General features: G+C 29.8%; 2 protein-coding genes across 2 annotated transcripts; both read right to left on the bottom strand.

Annotated features, from left to right (window-relative positions):
- Positions 1–8,194: 8,194 nt before the first annotated feature.
- On the bottom strand, positions 8,195–11,637 carry LOC140811179 (uncharacterized). Its single transcript, XM_073169050.1, has 3 exons — positions 11,108–11,637; positions 9,975–10,312; positions 8,195–8,484 (listed from the first exon to the last, which is right to left on the bottom strand). The coding sequence occupies exons 1-3, from the start codon at positions 11,520–11,522 to the stop codon at positions 8,359–8,361; spliced, it is 879 nt and encodes a 292-aa protein (XP_073025151.1). The 5' UTR covers positions 11,523–11,637; the 3' UTR covers positions 8,195–8,358.
- A 4,928-nt stretch (positions 11,638–16,565) lies between these two features.
- On the bottom strand, positions 16,566–17,728 carry LOC140811172 (probable BOI-related E3 ubiquitin-protein ligase 3). Its single transcript, XM_073169043.1, has 2 exons — positions 17,270–17,728; positions 16,566–17,153 (listed from the first exon to the last, which is right to left on the bottom strand). The coding sequence occupies exons 1-2, from the start codon at positions 17,546–17,548 to the stop codon at positions 16,647–16,649; spliced, it is 786 nt and encodes a 261-aa protein (XP_073025144.1). The 5' UTR covers positions 17,549–17,728; the 3' UTR covers positions 16,566–16,646.
- Between the last annotated feature and the right edge of the window lie 3,382 nt (positions 17,729–21,110).

The following is a 21,110-nucleotide window of genomic DNA, read 5'->3' as shown; positions in this document are numbered from 1 at the left end:
AACTGATCATTTCGAAGCCTGATCAGTTCATCTTTCTACGCACTTAGGTAAATTCAGTAGAAACAAAATCACAAGTTGTGTTAACATCAAAATCAAGATTGCGAACATGAAATGTTCCAACGGAACTGTCTGTTTTGGTGAAGGATTTTATTAACTGGCAGCTGCCCAATATGGTAAGTGAAAATTTTGATCTTCGAAATTTTCGTTTTTCATTATATGAATAAGATTTGTATCGTTGATACATCGGCGCTCTCGGATCGTCGATTGGGGTTATAATTAGTTCGTGATAATTTATTTAGTGAATTGAAAATTTACTAGTTAAATGATTGTACCAATAGTGATGACTGCTAACATGTACAAATTCTATAAATGTTCTAGAGGAATACTCTAAAATTAAATTAACTAATGAGTTAATCACATAAATTAAATAATGGTTATTTAATTTAATTAATATATCTATGTATGTATTAAATTTTATATGGTGATATAAATTATGTGTATATATGGTAGTAATGTATCATGTATTATCAAAAGTTGATAAATACATTATATATTAATACTGTGAGAATTTTAATATAATGAAATATAGAGTCCTCGTGGGACAATGATTAAGAATTATTGTGGAAGAGGGACTTCTGATGGGATCAGAAGTCACGCTCTATAAATATATCATCAAGGGTCATAATTTATATCGAAACTCTTGCACCCAAAATTCACAAAGAAAAACTTTCCTCCCTTGAAATAAACATCTCGGCCACCTCCAAGGTTTTCGAGAAAATATTCAACCAAACTGTTTCTTCCAACGCCGTGCCGTCATCGTTGCACCGTCTCCGGATTTTGGAAATTCGGAGGATATAGTTTCAACATATTAATCGCTTGCGATTTCTAGTGCAATCCAAGGGAAGAATATAGTCTTCGATCGTGGACCTGATTAGACGATCAAATCTGGTGACCCGTTCATGGTAGTTACAAGAAAGACTATCTCTGCTTAAAAACCAGAAAAATTTGGAGCCATGTGTATTATACGAAAAGGCATAAAATTTTAATATCCAGTGAATGGTTTTAAACATACGATGTCCAAGGACCGTTTCGAATGTCGAAACGTAAATATTTTAAACTTCCGCTACGTTTTATGTGCGAGAAATTGATATCCCAAAATATATATGTGAGACCGTCTCACAAGATATATACTTTATAACCCAAGATTTCTTTATATTAATTAAATATTAACACTATGATGTAAAAATCTGATTCTATAATCTATATATATATATATATATATATATATATATATATATATATATATATATATATATTTGTGTGTGTGTAAAAACAGAGTTTTTACTAAAAATAGTAGTTTCCCGCCAAAATATCATTTCTAAAAAAAATATATAAATATAATGAATCTCGAAATAAGTGTACACAATAAATGATAACTTTAATTATTGTTTGTATTGATTATATCAATTTTTTTTATTAATTCAAATTTGAATTTTATTATTTTTATATCAATTTAAATGTAATTTATAAATTATATGTTTTTTATTTTTTATTTAAATATATATATATAAGCATTGTTTTGCTTAAAATAGTAACTTCCCGTCAAAATGATTATTCAAAAAAAATATTAATTTAATGAATCTCGAAATAAGTATACTGTAATAACTGATAACTTCAATTATTGGTTGCATTGATTATATCAATTCTTTTATTAATTCAAATTTGAATTTATTATTTTATATCAATTTAAATATAATTTATAAATTTTATGTTTTTTATTTTTATATTTAATTCTATATCTATATATATAAAAGCATAGTTGTCTGTTATATTTAGTAAGTTCCTGTCAAATTTGTTACTAAATGAAAAATAAATAAAAATTATTTCTTAATATATTGAATAATATTACAATTTTCAATTGAAAATAACAATAAAATAGGTTATTTTTTCAAAGTTTCTTTTCGAAGTTCCCACGCCTATTGGATAACACTATTTGAAATATTTGATAATTGATTAAAGTATAAAAATTAATAAAATTGTCGTAATACACATCAAATTCTTTTTTAAATTTCAGTTTTAAATTGAATTTTTTGAGAATATAAATTTCACTTTTAATTTCAAATTTAAATCTAAATATCTTGAAAAAATAAATAGCATTCTAAAATTTGACATCGATTCCATCAAATGATTTAATATCTTGGTTCCATCACATGATTCATACCAACGAAATTGTGCTGAATATAATTTGAATTAAAAAATACATATAAGGTGAGTTTTCACCTAAAATACTAAGTTCCCGCCTAAATGATGGAAAACATTTAATTTTATGCGATTTTTATTAATATTTTTGTAATAAAGAATTATATATTTTCTTTTTAAAAAAAATCAAATGTGAATTGAATAAATTTGAAAATATAAGCTTCAATTATTGGTTGAATTGGTTATATAATTTTTTTTATTAGTTTAAATTTAATTCATTTTTATATCAATTTAAATATAATCTATGAATTATGTGTTTTTTATTCTTTATTCAAATTGAAACTGAACTCAATTGAAAACATTAACTACTTTTAAATCATTCAAAAATACATTTAGCGCTAAAATATATTGTTTGTATTGATTATATCAATTTATTTAATTCAATTTTAAATCTAATTATTTTTTATTTTAATTCAAATGTAATTTATGTATTATATGTTTTTTTTTATTTTTTTACTCAAATTGAAACTAAACTCTATTGAAAACATAAACTATATTAAAATTTTTACATTGACTATATCAATCAATTTAATTAAAAACTGTATAAATAAATTTAAAATACAAATGATTGCAATGGTCAGTATCATTCATGAGGTAAATCATTTAAAAATATATTTTGCTATTTTAAGTAATTTATTGCACAAATTACTTACTAAAAAATAAATACAATATTTAATTCTTTTATTTAATTTTTCTAAAAATAAAATTGATTGAGTGTTAAAAGTTATCACTATAACAAGGTTTTTCAATAGACATTAAATTACCATTTAATAATCATAATTTTTTTTATCTCAAATGCATATTATTTCGAAATTACCTTAATTTGAAAGAATTAATGCATTGTAGTTGTCTTCCAAAAGCATATGTATATTATATATCTTGAATTGTCTTCTTAAAAATTCAAATAAGAGAGCACAAAAAATTAAAAGAGATAGATTCAGAAGAGTTTCAAGCTGACATTAAATCACTCTCAATAAACATGTATATTACCCTCAATAATCAGAAATGTTTGACACTCAATGCATGTAATTCGAGATTTTCATAATTTGAAATAGTTAATGTATGTTATAATTCTGTCAAAAGTATCCAATGTATAATTTTTTGTCCCTTAGGATGTCTTATTTGATAATTTTCTTCAATATTACAAAGTTCACGGATACATGATAGTATAAAATATCCCGTAATGAAAATGATTAAACCAATTCTAAAGAAAATACGCATCTTATTAGAAGACACTTTATATAATTTATTGACATTGTTTTGAAATACACATAAAAAATGTTAATAAAATAACTTTTCTGATTTGTACATAATTTACTTATGATCACATGTTTCATTTTTCTTTGGGAATAATAAGTTGTTGTGTATATTATGAAGAAATTTTGTAGATAAAATCACAACTCATTTGGATAAAGATATTGATGAAACAATTATTGTTATCATTCAAATGTGTCGTGTTATGTCACAAAATTGTTTATCAATGTGGATTTAGATGAAATTACTGATTTTTTGTTTTTTTAAAAAAAACATTTCTCATTAATTTTATTGAATGTGATTTGAAAATATTTTTTATCATATGTTAAAAAATAATAATATATAGCTTCTCGAAAATTAAAAAAATTAAATATGTATTAAGGTTGATGGTCGACATCAATACACTAAACATGATAAGCATCATGTCATTGCCTTAGGCTAATACAATATAAAATTTTGATATATGATTGTGATTATTAGCCAAAAAATTTAATCGACATGCGTTATATTTATGAAAGTTTTTTAAAATTAGCGAAAAAATAATTTTTTTTTTGGAATTATATTATTTTTTTAATTTAAATATCTATTCATTTTCAGTAATTTTTAATAATATCATCCCGTGCATCGCACGGGTTAAATACTAGTCAATAAAAAAAATCCAGAATTTAAGTATTTCAAATGGGCAGGAAACTGTAATTTAGTTATAGCTAGCTAGTTTTTGGTCCATCACGCAATTTGTATGTATTGATGTTGGTTAAAATGATATATATATATATATATATATATATATATATATATGACGAGCCAATACTAGTGACTTTGATGTCTTTTATATACTCGGGTCGTCAGTGAAGGACAAAAAAATAATTATATGTAGGACGTGGGGAGTTTTCCCCGACTAGTTTTCCTTCGATGTCACTTTAGAATATGAAAAGTTGCATATTATATACTAAGAAAGATGTAGGTAAACTTTACCTTAATCAATATACGTGACTACTCATACGTCCCAAGCCAATATGCAAACTCGGTCTTGGTCATTTTTAAAGTCTAAACCACTAAATTCCTCGAGAATAACTTATTCAATATCAATGCTCTTCTATGTAACGCATGTATCGATAGTCAAGCTTATGTTAGATTATATGTGAAAATACATCTAAAAAATTTTCCGTCAATTTGAAATATTGGTTGACGTTTTGTTTTATTTTTAATCTTAATTTGGTTTGGATGAATCTTAATTTTGTGTAATATTTGCTTAATTCTCATTACATAAGTCACGTATGAGAGAATCAATGTCAAATAATAAATATTCGGTGTGTTTAGTGACTTCGAAGGAAGAAATCATCAAACTAAAAAGAAAATTAAGTTAGTGAATGAAAACAAATTTTACCAAGTTTTGAGATAAAAATTTAAAACATGACAACTGATCCGACTAAAATTAATTAAATTTTTTTTAAGGTTGTTTGTATAATCCAAATATATGACTGGACAGGTCATCAATATGCATTCAACAAAAAAACTTAATTACATGCATGGATTGGACGGCATGGTATTTGATTCTAGAAATAATTGACTTAAACAAGATATTTTTTTTTTACATTGTAATATGTAACTTTAATCATATCATAATATTATGCCCCTCCCATTGATAAATTTTAAAGGGAAAAAAATATTATCCTTGACCGGAGATCGGCGACCCGACGACGACGGAAATATTTATTTTCTAAAGAAATTAAACCTATTTTTCTCAAAAATAATAAATAAATTATTAATTCCTTCTCCTAGTAGCTAGATTCGCCATCGGTTTGGTCACGGCATGAATCTGAAAAATCTTTGATATTAATGAAAAACAAAATTGAATAGGACCAGTAGAGAATGAAGGCGCATGTGATCGGTCCTTCCCTTCCTCATTACTTCTTTCGTCTCAGCCACATGAATATATCTGCCTTACTTCCTCAATTAATTCATCGTCTTTTTTTCCCCTTTTAGCCCACATTCTTTATATAAATTAAATTAAATATTTATTTATTCTCTGAATATTTCATGTATAAATATTCCCATTTCATCAAAATATCTGCGTACCTATATATATTGTTAGTTAATTTTTTGAGGTTAATTTAATATTGTTCCTTAAATTGAATTAAGGATAAAAGTTTGTTATTTCATGGATTAAATTGATGGATTTGAGATATTATATGTAAATTAATGAAACCTACAATGAATTTAAGTATGTTCAGTGGTACCAAACAGATATACGACATTTCACATCCCTTGTTTAAGAAAATTCTAACAATTGGTCAATGAAAGACTTAGGTTTGGTTTATTTACTTGGAAAACAAAATAGATATTTAATTTGAAAAAATACCCTTCATGTTATCGAACTAAGCAAAGTTTTATGAGTAATTTTCTTGTGAGACGGTCTCACAAATTTTTATCTGTGAGACGGGTCAACCCTACCTATGTTCACAATAAAAAGTAATACTTTTAGCATAAAAAGGTAATACTTTTTCATGGATGACCCAAATAAGATATTTGTCTCACAAAATACGATCCGTAGACCGTCTCACGCAATTTTTTGCCGAGTTTTATGATATTATTTTGTATTAAAAAATCTCTTTTTATCGTTTCTATTATCTTCTACCGTTTTAATTTCAAAAAATTGATAAATTTTATTTTAAATTAAAATAGAAATGATAGAAATGACTAATTGAAACTGTTATTGATTCATGTATAAAATACAAAAATATAAATATAAATGCATTAGAAAAAATATAAATATTAATACGCAATACTTTGCATGGAAGTTGACTAAATTATCAAGGAAGGTTCCAATTTCAAAATTAACGATGTTAGAAACAACGTGTGGCCTGGGGATCCGACCCGGAAGTTGGGCCCAATGTCGTTCAGTATTTGGGCTCAATTCACGTGAGTTTTGGCCCACATGTCCTTATTTCTGAACAACTTGCACAAACAGGTGACTCCCGATTTTATGCCTTTTGGTCTAAAAGTTGCATCAACACAAATATTTCCATGTCATATCTTTTCACTTGCCTTGATTTTCTCTCTATGTTTTTCCCATTTTTCATTTTTTGATTGCCTAAGAGCTTTTAATTATTTCATAAAAGATTTCTTGACATGTGCATTCGCTGATATAAATCAAATCGGACTTTCTGATGTGTATTATACTCAAGCCGAACTCGAAAAATATATAGAATTCCAGTTCCACGAGGTACACATTTTCGAGTTTGACTCAACTAGTTTTCAAATAACTTGTGCTCTCCGGTGGATGAACAAGCCAAGTTACTAAATTTGAATCTCAAGAAAGTCTTATTTAGTTGAGCCTATCTACATGTTTACTTAGCGTGTGTGATTTTCAGGCTATTGTATATATTTTGGATTCACTTGATGGGTAGTAACGGCAGGTTTTTCGTCATAAAAATTAATTAAATAATATTTTTTGTTGTTATTTCAACAAATAATAATTTAAAAATATAAAATACAGAAACTTTTATCCAAAAACTTGCAAACTAATTGGGAGAAACTTGGATGACTCTCTCCCGCTGGCCGATGGTACGGAGATATAAACCTATTTGAGGAAAGGGTCCAGTATGATGCCCAGCCATGTATTTTAATAATAATAATAATTGTAAAGAATTGTTGTTGTGCAGGAAATAAATATAAAAACATTATTATAATGTGTGTATCAGAAGTTAGTGTTGTGTCCGGTGTTGTCAACACTGTACGCAACACGGCAGCGGAAGTTAAGTATTTAACACACAAATATAACTTTAATAAATTAACACCAGATTTAAATTATTCACAAGTACGAATACTTGTGCGATGCCTCATGGCAAAAAATTCACTAGAAAAATTATGTAAATCGTTTACACCAAAACAATACTAGTGAGAAAACAAAACCAAATTCCTTGACACTCCAAGGATTAAAAATGCATCAAAACAAACCACATAAAAACTAGATGCATTAAATAAAAAAAAGTGTGTTGCTTAAACCAAACGAAACCACTCTTCGATCAACACTCTGCGTCAGTGTTGTTCTTGAGTGTTGGCAACACCAATCGGCAACACTGTATATGTGAATCAATCACACAAAATCTTCAACACGAAAATCTTCAATATCTGAACTCTGTGTGTGTTCAGAGAAATCCAACAGCTCTCCTACGCTGTAAAGTGATCAACCGATCGCACGAAAACTTCTCACAAGGAAAGGCTCGGCTCTCGTATTTTTCTTCTAAGCGAGAACTCTTGTGCCGACCTTTATGTGCACTCTGAAAACTCCAACACCTCCTCTCCACAACAAAGTGATCACACGATCACACAAAAAACTGTAGAACAAATAAATGTTGGACTCTTCTGATTTTTCTATGTGAAAAGCACACTGTCCAACACACTGAAAAGCCTCTCTCACCAAAAGTCTCTTCTCACTCTAAAGCCTTTTTTCTCTCTCTCTAAAAGCACTCTCAGAACCCCACTGTACGGCTGCAAGACTTCTCATATTTAAATAGATGGCTTGACCTAAAAGTTATTCAATAGAAGAGTCCTACAAAATATGGAAAACATATTTTCATTAGGGATACACTCTTTTAAACATGGATAGAATATCTTGGAGATATAAATCATATTAAAAACAAATCATATAATATCTAGATATAAATCAATCAAGTTATTATCATCTAGAATTAAATCAAGCAAGATCTCATAATCTACAAATAAGTAAACCAAGATATTATCATTTAAATTAAATGAAGCAATATTTGATAATCTAGAAAGGCAAAATCATAAATTGATAATATCAATTTAGCAAAATAATAAAGGAATAAAATATTCCTTTCAATCTCCCCCTTTTTGCCTTTCTGGACAAAACATCCAAAAATGATAATCTTGGTTAGCATCGCAGTCAGTTAAGCTCCCCCTGCATTGGAGTGTGTCTCCCCCTGAGTCAAAGTTCATCTCCCCCTGAATTAAACATGTTAGAGCACTGGTGTTGTTGACAGTGTTGTCAACATCATTATTAGAACACCTGAAAACATAAGAAGTCATACGAATGAGAAATTCATTAATCATGTAAAGCAACCTAAAAAGAGCATTAAAGACAGAGTATAAGTATTCATTCAAGCTCAGCAACTCCAGATACTCAGCATCATTCTTTTGCATTTTTGGTCCTCATACTCCCCCTTTTTGGCCAGAATGTAAGCCAAGTTCCAAAATCAGACTATAACAAAACATATGTGCTCTTACTCTAACAAAAACAATACACCGATTCAATCCTTCAGCTCCAAAAAAAACCGCATGGTGAATGTAATATTTCCGAAATTTACCCAAAACACTCATAACGATTCTATCCCAAAATCAAACAGTAAAATTGATTCAAACTCGTGTTACGACGATTTCAAAAGAAAATCCAGTAAAACCCACGTCGATTATAACTCACTGACACAAGTATACACATAAATTCAAAATCTAGGTAATCAAGGTTTTCATCAACCGTCATGAGTCAATACTGATATGTCACTGCACATGATGAATTCACGAAACAAAAATCAATATGCATGTCCTAAATATGCCTCCAATATGATGAGATATCGAAATGTCAGACAGTGTATAAATTGTGTTGTGTCTGAACTTGGTGTTGGCAACACCTCCAGGCAACACTTCTTAGTTTTATTCAAACTTCCATAAAAATCTTTTGAATCAGAAATGGTAGCTCCCACACTAGAAGAACGGTCTTCAAAGGACTCCCCTAGGTAGCTTTTTCCATTACTTTTTACTTAGAAGTGGTAGCTCCCACACTAGAAGAACGGTCTTCAATGGACCCCTCTAGGTAGCTTTTTCCATATTCTTCTAAACAATTTTTTTATTTACCTCTTTTCTGTTTTTCTCCTTTTGCTCACATTTTCCAAGTCATCTTTTCACTTTAGCCAAGATCACGATTTTTATGAAAGTCCTCAACTACTCAATGCCTTGGATTTGAGCAAAAATTATTTCTCAACATACGATTGGAAGTATGAACACTCATAGGGTACCTTTCAGAAATTTGCCTTCACTGTTCAGTCATTACACAAATAGGATGATTATGCAGTATGCCTAACATCCTAAAAATAGTCATGCACAAACGGATGTTGTCTCTGGTGTTGGCAACACCATGGACAACACTGAACAAATGTTTAAAGTACACACATGCTGAGAGATTTCCGAAGATTGGAAAATTTCTCAAAATCCAAAGGTTTCGTGAATATATCAGTCAGTTGATTCTCAGTCCTAACAAATTCCAGTCGAATTATGCCTTTTCAACCAAATCTCGAATAAAGTGTCGTCTTATATCTATGTGTTTTGTTCGAGTGTGTTGAATAGGATTCTTAGAAATGTCTATAACACTTGAGTTGACACAATGTACCATCATTATTATTGTTGGGTTCAATTTGAGACACAAAACACGAGTGACTTACCTGGGAAAACGTGGAGCTCATGCAGATTAAACCAATCATTTTGCGGTAGTCCACCTTTTCTTTGTTTCTTGTTTGCACACCATCATGTAATTCACCAATGATTTGTGATGATGGATGATTCTTCTGAATCTTGCTGGGAATTTCTCTTTCACGATTAATCACCACATCATCATTATCATTGTTATCATTATCCACAGTTTCTGGTTGGTTCAGAGGCGGTGTTGTGCTTGGTGTTGCTTCACTGGTCTCAACACCAGACTCAACACTGTTTCTGGTCAGTGCCTCACTTATATCCAGCAATTCTTCTACATCAGCCTCCGGTGTTTTAACTGTCAGATCTGCAAGATCATCAGACACAGCGTTAATTGATTCCATTGTAGTCCTAGTTCTCAGATTAAATACACGATAAGCATGACCATTTGTAGAGTATCCAAGAAAAAGACATTTATCACTTTTTGAATCAAATTTAGCTAGATGATCTCTATCATTCAACACATAACCTACACATCCAAAAATATGAAAATATTTAAGGTTTGGTTTTCTTCCCATTATAATCTCATATGAGGTCATTGTAGAACCACTCCTTAAATAAACACGGTTGGAAATGTGACATGCCGTATTTAAAGCTTCGGCCCAAAAATATTTTGACACATTTTTAGAACTAAGCATGACCCGAGCCATTTCTAGGAGGGTTCGATTTTTCCTTTCAGCTATGCCGAATTTTTGAGGGGTCTTCGGAGATGAATAATCATGAGTGATACCTTTCTTATGGCACAAAGAAATAAAATGAGAATTTTCAAACTCCTCACCATGATCGGTTCTTATTTTAACCACCCTCATATCAAACAGATTTGTTATCCTAGCATGCAACTTCTTAAAAGCATCAAATATATCAGATTTTTCTCTAAGAAAACTTACCCAAGTAAAATGCGAAAAATCATCAACACAAAGAAACGAATATTTCTTACCACCCAAGCTCTCAACATCCATTGGACCCAGTATATCCATATGCAAAAGTTCAAAGCACTGTGTTGTCCCAAAGTGTTGCAACACCGGGTGTGCAACACGGGTTTGTTTACTTTTCTGGCATGGACCACAGACATACACAACACCTAAATTTAAATTGGGCATACCTCTCACAGCATCAAACTTACGCAGATTCTTCAAGGTATTGATACTCACGTGTCCCAGTTTTTGATGCCATATGTCTAAATCACTCACCTTGGCACTTCGGCAACCATCGCCTTCTCCCAATTGATAACAATTGTCAGCTGAACGAGTACCTGACATTACACAAACATTGGCATCATTAAAAACTTCACAATTATTTTTATTGAACTTAACATGTAAATCATCATCACAAAGTTGACTTATGCTTATTAAGTTTGAGTTAAGTCCTTCAACATGTAGAACATTATGAAGTTCAGGAAGCCCATCAACATTCAGGGTTCCTTTGCCTACAATTCTTCCTTTGGCACCACCACCATAGGTTACACACCCACTTTTTACTTCAACATAATCCGTGAGGCGTGCTTTAGATCCTGTCATGTGGTGTGAGCACCCACTGTCAAAGTACCATGCACCTGCAATGTTAGTTTTTAAAGAAGTATAAATGATATTGCAATGAATAACAGCTTTTGGTACCCAAACTTTCTTCACAGGAGGTTTCTTGATGTTGTGTTGCGCCTGGTGTTGGGCAACACCGTGGGCAACACAGTGGGAAACACCAGATTTGCATGCCAATTCATATAGTCATTTCTCAGTTTAAAACAGAAAGGTTTGATGTGACCTGATTTATGACAGTAGTGGCAAATAAAATGTCGCTTTCTTTGCTTTGATTTACAAGTTGACATTTGCTTCTTGGTTTGTGGTATCTTCACTGGCGGGTCAACTTTCAAATGAGAAGAGGAAGCTCTATTTTGTTTCAGCATTTGTTCCGAGGCTTGCTTTGAGATTGACAGAGTCTTCATGGGAGGTTTCACTGTTAAGGGGACAGAGCAGTCTTCGCTTGCCTTTACAAACATGGTTGATTTTGATTTAGAATTGGAAGTTTCACCATGTTCATATGTGCTTTCAACATATCCAAGACCAGTTATGGTGTCCTTTCCCATAGTTAGCATTGAGTCAAGTTTTGACGAACTTGAGTTGAATTTTGCAAGAGTCTTTGAGGCCTTCTCAAGCTCCTCCTTGACTTTGCACAATTCAAGATCCTTCTTGCTAAGCACAACTTCAAGTCGAGACACAGATTCTTTCAGATCAGCATTATCCTTAGAGAGGATGGAATTTATTTTATTTCTTTTGATCCAATCTTCGTATAGCTCCTCATACATAGCCTGCACACATTCAAATGTGAGTTCATCAGAATCATTATCCTGAATTTCATGATTACCTGAGTCACCGTGAGATTTAGCATTGAGACACAAGGATTTTGAAGTGGTGTTGCGGCCCGGTGTTGCAACACCAGAGGCAACACCGTGAGGGTTGACTTGCATCCAGAAATTTTCCTTCAAAACAGCAGTGTTTGTGGATAAAACGTCCATTGAGATTTTATAAAGTTTCCTGCAAACAAAAACAACAATAAACCAGAATCAATCACTTAGTGTATCAAGCGTTGGCTCTGATACCACTTGTAAGGAATTGTTGTTGTGCAGGAAATAAATATAAAAACATTATTATAATGTGTGTATCAGAAGTTAGTGTTGTGTCCGGTGTTGTCAACACTGTACGCAACACGGCAGCGGAAGTTAAGTATTTAACACACAAATATAACTTTAATAAATTAACACCAGATTTAAATTATTCACAAGTACGAATACTTGTGCGATGCCTCATGGCAAAAAATTCACTAGAAAAATTATGTAAATCGTTTACACCAAAACAATACTAGTGAGAAAACAAAACCAAATTCCTTGACACTCCAAGGATTAAAAATGCATCAAAACAAACCACATAAAAACTAGATGCATTAAATAAAAAAAAGTGTGTTGCTTAAACCAAACGAAACCACTCTTCGATCAACACTCTGCGTCAGTGTTGTTCTTGAGTGTTGGCAACACCAATCGGCAACACTGTATATGTGAATCAATCACACAAAATCTTCAACACGAAAATCTTCAATATCTGAACTCTGTGTGTGTTCAGAGAAATCCAGCAGCTCTCCTACGCTGTAAAGTGATCAACCGATCGCACGAAAACTTCTCACAAGGAAAGGCTCGGCTCTCGTATTTTTCTTCTAAGCGAGAACTCTTGTGCCGACCTTTATGTGCACTCTGAAAACTCCAACACCTCCTCTCCACAACAAAGTGATCACACGATCACACAAAAAACTGTAGAACAAATAAATGTTGGACTCTTCTGATTTTTCTCTGTGAAAAGCACACTGTCCAACACACTGAAAAGCCTCTCTCACCAAAAGTCTCTTCTCACTCTAAAGCCTTTTTTCTCTCTCTCTAAAAGCACTCTCAGAACCCCACTGTACGGCTGCAAGACTTCTCATATTTAAATAGATGGCTTGACCTAAAAGTTATTCAATAGAAGAGTCCTACAAAATATGGAAAACATATTTTCATTAGGGATAACACTCTTTTAAACATGGATAGAATATCTTGGAGATATAAATCATATTAAAAACAAATCATATAATATCTAGATATAAATCAATCAAGTTATTATCATCTAGAATTAAATCAAGCAAGATCTCATAATCTACAAATAAGTAAACCAAGATATTATCATTTAAATTAAATGAAGCAATATTTGATAATCTAGAAAGGCAAAATCATAAATTGATAATATCAATTTAGCAAAATAATAAAGGAATAAAATATTCCTTTCAATAATAATAATAATAATAATAATAATAAAGAAGGAGAAATTAGAAATTCACATATTTGGTTGGACTTAAAAACAAAAATCAATATATAAACAATGAGTATTCAATATTTCAAATATTTACGATCCATACTTCTCCATATATTATATATTTATTCGGGATATCAACAGTATAATTCTCCAACTCGTCTCACAAGTTCAACCCGTGCCATTTTTCGATGTATCATTCGTTCCACGAAACATCCGAGCCTCCGACTATACTTCCATTTGTTGCTTGTCTTGTGTCAATACATGGCCTTATCTGAATCCGATCGGGCCTGAGGCGAAAATTAAAAATTGGGTTTTTTTGTTGTTATAAATAATGTTAAAATTCAATTAGCAAATAATAAATAAAACAAATAGTACATAAATAGACAAGAAACAATATATATTGCATGAAAAACAAGTCAATAAATATTTGAAATAATTACATAAATAATAACCGTCTAGCTATTAGGAAAATATATATATATAATTTGTATAATCCAGTTTCAGATAATTTATTTGTCAATCAACAACACAACTAGCTCATTTAATCTATTGTGATATTATTGATCAAAGATAAGTGTTTAATTATTAACTTCACATTCGATAAGCTTTTTTCTGCTTATGCAACTGTCACTAGTATAGTTAACAAAATCTTATAGACAATATAAGTATTTGAGAATAAATCATTCAGTTTTGCCAAACACGGTAGAATATCAAAGAATTGTTGAAACTCTATACAATACTTCATCATGCTAGTCAGAAACTAACTCGTTAACTTCTCCAAACTCAATAAATGCCCCAAAGTCTCTTGATATTTTTTAAATATTTTAAACCGAACTTGAAGAAAAGATCTAGTTTGATCAATTATAAAAAAAAAAATTCAAATTACTCTTCTTTATTATTTAATATTAGGCAAAAAAAAATTATTTTAGTAGGTTATCAACTCAAAATATATATGTTGAACTTCTTTAAGAACCGGGTCTTGAGACGGTAGCCTCCTTGGTCTCATAAAAGGTCCGGCCATGTATAGATAACGAGCTAGTGCGAGCATATATGATGGATGAATGCCGTGAATATTCGTGTTTTTGTCTAAAAGGTGCCAATTACATTTGTTAAAAAAAAAACAAAAAACAAAAGTAGAAGGGAAAATAATTTAAAAAATTAGTTATTGCATCCTCTAACATGATTTCTCCATTGGGTTCAGACTACCATTGTAGAATAATTGAACTGCGATGAGTAAAAAATAAATAAAAATAAAAATAAAATTGTCTGCATAAAAAATGTATCTAATAAAAATCTAAGACCAAGTTATTTGAAATTTTGAATGTCGTCTTGACGAAAATGTAAACCCAATATTTTCTTCCTGTGGGTAATCCACAAAATTGGGTTTCAATTATGTTTATACATATGGGCTAGCTAGCCCAGTTGACGATGGGGTTAATTCGACTTTTTTTATTATTATTTATCAAAAAAAATTATTAGACAGATATCTAATTTAAACCATGAAAAAATATTATTTTTATGCTAAAAATATTACTTTTACTACATATATAAACTGAGTCAATTCGTCTTGGTCTCACAAATATAGTTATATGAGATTATCTCACTAAAAACATAGGTGGGTAAGAGAAAATACAAAGAATCAACTTGCGTTTCTGCTCGGATGGGTCCAAGCTTTGAGGTTATTTTCACAAGTTTCAAAATTGAATTTTGAAAATGGAATACAAAGAATTCAATTAATATTCTTATAATAAAAAAAAGCGTAGGATATTTGGTTGTGTGTATTTAGAGTGTATTTTTTACACAGTAAATATTTAACAAAAATAAAATTTCCTTTACTTTTTATTTAATTTGATTTAAATCTTTTTTTAATGAATTTTTGATTTCTTGTTTTCCTTGTTTTTATAAGGAGTATTAATTTAATTTTTTTTTTTTATAGTTTGACGAGAATAATGCTGTAAGTGAAATCTTTGGCGCACACAGCTGTGACCCTTACGAAGAAGTTTCCTTTGAGTTCGCTTCTTCTGTTGGACGTTTCTGAATTCGAGATGATCCGAAAATTTAGTCGTTTTATTATTAATAAAAAAATTCGATAATGACATTTTATTTGAGGATATATGCACAACCATATATAGAAGGTGTAATTTCATTTGAATTATATTTTTAAAATATTTTAAATTTATTATCATTTTATATATATATATATATATATATACACTTGCGTAAATAACGAATCTTTTTAACATAAAAAATATTATTTTTTTATATCCAAATTATCATTTTTCATAATAGTTATAGATCGAATGGACCATTCTATCGAATATAAATTTATGAGAGGGTTTAAAAAAACCATATTACATTATTAAAAACACATTTATGATGGAAAAATTAAAGATTTTTTAGAATAAGAACGAACAAATTAAAAATCTTCATAATGACAATTCTACGAATCATACTTGTTATTTTCATGTGACGCATTAACGCGTGAGTTAAAATAGATTTAACCCCATAAATAGACTTTGCCACAATTATATTATTAGGAAAAAAATTCATTCATCAAATTATTATTAATTATTATTAGAAAATTTTGGTCCTTGACTTCCCACAATTTCCAATTTTAAGCATAACCTCCTCAATACGTTGTCTTAACTTATATTTATAAAAAGGTGAAAAAAATATTTTACTGCGCCTCTTTTTTTAACTGACAAAGAAACAAAAAAATTTTCAGAATAAGAAAACGAAGCCATCAAATTCTTGATACGGGAAGAATCCTTCAACTTCCTCAAATTATATCAATATTTAAAAAAAAAAAAATTAAACCGATACCTCGATGGTTGATTTTTTCACGTTTCTACAAACAGGACAAGAATAAAGAAAAACCTCGCAATCCCTGCATGAACAAAGATGTCTGCATGGCAGAATGATTACACACGAATTCCGATAATTGCAGCATTTGCACACCATCTTTTTCATGTTCCCCAACTTCCCAGTTTCTGTCTTTTCTCCATCAATGTTTTGGCAGCAAGATTCTGCATCATCAACACCATTTGGTGGTGGATTCAGAGTCTCTTTCAGGCGTTGGATTGCGTTGTTCAGTGATGCAACCATGGCTTCCTTCTCTTTAGCCACTCTCTGCCATGTTTGGCTCTCGATCTCCATTCTTGTCAACATATTCTCCAGTTGAAATGTTCTGTTGGATGCTTCTGCCATTTGCTCTTCTTTCTGGTTGAATAAAAGTTTGGTTCTTGCCTCGCATTTGTTTATGATCAGCGCCGTATGCTGTTTCTTTTGTTCTTGTAATGCGAGTCCCAATCTCTCGTTCTGTTTCAAGAAATGTAAAATGGATCAAAATCCTTCTCGAATCTGATGTATATTAAAAATCCCAAATGAAATATTTGAACAAAAAAACGTTGATAAATGTGAAAAAAGAAAAAGACCTTTATTCTGATGAACTGATCAATCTCCATTCTTTGCTTCTCGGTGTGTGTTGAAAAGTTCTGAGAAAAAGGCGTCGATTGCTGATCTTTCCAGCTGTGATTTGGGAGTAATTGACTGGAAGAATAATCGGGCAAATAGTTGAGATTTTCTTGATGATCGTATAAAGTACTCCTTTTTTGAGGATCGAAGAATCCACAAGCGTTTTCCGTGAACAATTCCTGAGGACCCTTCAAAGCAAAACCAAGATTTTCTGCATACATCTGCGCTTCAATCGCCATTGAATTTGGAGCAAAACAAATCCCTTGTCCACTATTTTGTATTGGGAGATTTCTTTCGAACACAACTACAAATTAAGACAAATGGAGGAAACTAGATACAAGAACAAGAAAATCAAACTTTCGTTTGGCAAAAGCTATGATAAAATATTTTCGGGTCCGATCGGCGACAGGTGATGAATGCTTTACGGAAAGTAGTGATAAAAATAAGAAATCGGGGTTGGCTTGGGTATTTATATTGGTGAGCGATCGAGGCTATACATATATTTAATACATATAAAATATTGAACGAAGTATATCTATGAAATAATATAAAATTTGAAACTATTCTAAATTAAAAAACAAAAACAAAAATTTATTATAATAATTATATAGTTGCATTATATATATATATACTATCCTAATCATGATATCATTTATTAATTTAGCAAATTAAAGACTTGGGGTTATCGTGACAAAATTAATATAAATTATCTTTTGTATTATCCCAATTAAAATTAAGAAAAAAATTGTTGCCAATATGACAAATAATCGTATTGATTAAACTAAGGTGACATTGTAGCATCGAAGCTTGTGATGCAAAAGGAAACAATCGAAGCATCAACACCACTTCATCTTTTTTTAAAAAAAAAAAAATCACGATTTAAGTAATAAATTCATAATTTTTAAATGTAATACCAAAAATAAGACAAGAAAATCAATTAATTTATATAATTTAAATATTGTTTGGGAAAAAAAATATTATCCTTTTTCATTTATACCCATAAGTAGACAAAGGCAATTTATTTTCTAACAGAAAATCAATAATTTATGTGGGGATTGAATTTATAAGATTTATTTTATGTAAATAAAATGAAAAGAAAACAAAAAAGAGAGGGGGAGGTGGGGGGCCTAAGATTCAAAAGTTTCTTTGTTTTTCTTCTCGCACAGTCTCCCACAGATCATGCAGATTTTATGACCAAACCACATTTTAGAGGGCTGCCAAATTTTATTATTTTTTCATTTATGATTTATTGGAAAAATAGATCAGAAATTTAATTATTTGATTCGGAAAAGATGTGTGAACCCAGAAATTATACGACAACCACCACTCTCATAAATTAATTTGTGCAGTGTTTTTGTCCCGGTACGTACGTATTGAATAATACCAGTGCATTGAATATTTTTTGCATTATTAAGAAATTAAAATGCTAGCAATCTTCCTCATATTTTTTACATAAAATTCATGTACATAAAATTTACTTACCATCCATTTTCGTGTAATAACAGAAAGTCAGGCCACTTTTTAATCAATGGAAATTTCTGAGAAAATAATGATTTTTGTATCGTACGTACGAGTTAATTTCGTGGCTAATGATAAAAAGGGAGAGGCGATGAATGATTGATTAGACCAATTAATTAAATTACGTGACTAATCATACAAATTAAAAAGGAAACGCAGACACGTTTTTAAATTATTACAATTAAATGCATGATGCTGAAGTAATGATATTCATCCTTTGAAAATATACAATTCAATTTCTAAAATTAATTGTCTGTTGGCTAATGTTTATTTTTTTTTGAAAAAAGTAAACGTTTTATTTATTGATTTTAACTAGAATCATCTGATATAAGAACGAAATTTTCAGTAACTAATTAAAAAAAAAAGAAAAATTTATTCATGTATACTTTTTTTTAGATTTTAATTATTTATGTTATCAAATATCATGTTGTGGCTCGCTGTCTACTTTTTCTTTATGTCATCATTCTTACAAAAAAATACATTATCAAAATTAAAAAAATATAGAACTAATACTAAAATCAACAATATACAGTAAGTCTCGTGTGAGATGATCTCATGAATCTTTATTTGTGAGACGGGTTAACCCTACCGATATTCAAAATAAAAAGTAATACTCTTAGCATAAAAAATAATATTTTTTCATGGATGACCAAATAAGAGATCCGTCTCATAAAATACGATCCGTGAGACCGTCTCAGAGAAGTTTTTGCCAGATTTTTTTTACATTGGATTAAAAAAATGATCTTACCTAAAATATGAAAATAGGTTAGGAGGACGAAGGTGGACTTGACTTATCACCATCTATAATAGTTGGCAAACAGAAGGGAATAGTTTGTACAATGCCATCCCCACCCACCGTCATTGGTGATACAATGTAGATTTATTTCCCAAGTTATATATATATGAGGGGAACAAATGACCTAATTAGTTGAAATAACTCAATATTATTTTTTTTGAAAAAGGGATTATTTGATATATAATTAAATATTTACAAAATAATTCTTAATTAGGAACAAAAAATTCTACTCCAACCAAAATATATTAATAAAAATGGCCAAGACAACTCGTAAGTTCTTTTTTTTTTCCTTGACCGTTTGAATCGAGAAAAGTCATGATGAACGCTAATAAATTATGATTTGAAAATTACATTTTCCTAATGTTTCTTAACTACTAATCATGATCAGAGAAGACTTAGACATGATAAAACAAACCAAAATTATGACTAATATTTAATTTAATGAAAGTGGTAAAATTTATACTGGTCGATTTTTATTTAATTAGAATATAAAAATATTTGAACAAAAAAAGTTCACCAACAAGTTTGCTAATATTCAAAAAAATTATAAAATGTACGAGAATAACTATAAATTTAGAATTTATGGGAATACAGAAATATACAATTTAGATAGTGAAAAATATGTAATATTCAAAAAAAGAAAGAAAAGAAACCGAAACTAAAAAAAATAAAGGATAAAGAAAGAAATTGAAACTAAAATAAATAAATAAAGTATGGTTAAGACGAGTCGATCTGCTACATATTTGAAGTGAAAAAGAATATTTTTAATATAAAAAATAGTAAGATTTCATGAATCGAGTTAGTTAAGAGATATGTCTCATAAGATTTTGCATTGAATTTATTATCAGATTTTGATAAATGTAATATTTATATCGAATTTTTTTGTGTTTTTTTTTTTTGAACTCTAGACATGGCTCTTCCTGATCTTATTCTTGCAATGATGATATCATTGTGATCCCTTCACTTAGAATTCCAATATTAGAAATGAATATTATATGTTTAGTGGGAAATTATGTATGATATAATGGAGGAGACAATTATTTATTTATTATAAAATTTAATTTGGGTAGATGGTCGCATCAAACTTTGATGACTTGCCTCCTTATCCCTTCCAACATTGTAATCACATGTGTCTACATTATATACATATTGCTACCTTCAAAATTTAATTGCAATTATAGTATATAGGTAGACCTATATATTATATGGAGCGATTATTGATATACGGGTACAAATTCAATTTGATATAAATTGTTTAACAAAATTCTAATTAGATCCTTTTTCTTTGCATGTTTCTAAATTAATTTTCATCTTTTAAAAAATTTGTTTAATTTGGTTCTTTGAGTATAAATATTTTTTAAAATTATCCAAAATAACCATGGTTTGATTATTATTAGAAAATCACTAGAAATTTGTCATGAAATGAAATCAGAGCCTAGGTTGAATTTTTTAGACATATTGTTGATGTTGTTGTTGTTGTTAACTCA

This window comes from Primulina eburnea, chromosome 1, assembly GCF_022965805.1.
Source record: "Primulina eburnea isolate SZY01 chromosome 1, ASM2296580v1, whole genome shotgun sequence".
Lineage (NCBI taxonomy): Eukaryota > Viridiplantae > Streptophyta > Magnoliopsida > Lamiales > Gesneriaceae > Primulina > Primulina eburnea.
Note: the sequence above shows the minus strand (reverse complement) of the source record. Positions and strands in the feature narration are given on the sequence as shown.

Bases quoted from the DNA above. Each gene is read 5' to 3' on its own strand.
- LOC140811172 (XM_073169043.1), bottom strand. From the start codon at position 17,548: ATGGCGATTGAAGCGCAGATGTATGCAGAAAATCTTGGTTTTGCTTTG. The intron at 17,154-17,269 runs GTCTTTTTCTTT...TTCTTGAAACAG, and splicing joins ATCAGTTCATCAGAATAAAG to AACGAGAGATTGGGACTCGC.
- LOC140811179 (XM_073169050.1), bottom strand. From the start codon at position 11,522: ATGACAGGATCTAAAGCACGCCTCACGGATTATGTTGAAGTAAAAAGT. The intron at 10,313-11,107 runs GTATGCCCAATT...ATGATCTTGCAG, and splicing joins TAAGTTTGATGCTGTGAGAG to ATCTGACAGTTAAAACACCG. The intron at 8,485-9,974 runs GTAAGTCACTCG...TGTTTAATTCAG, and splicing joins TGAGCTCCACGTTTTCCCAG to GGGGAGATGAACTTTGACTC.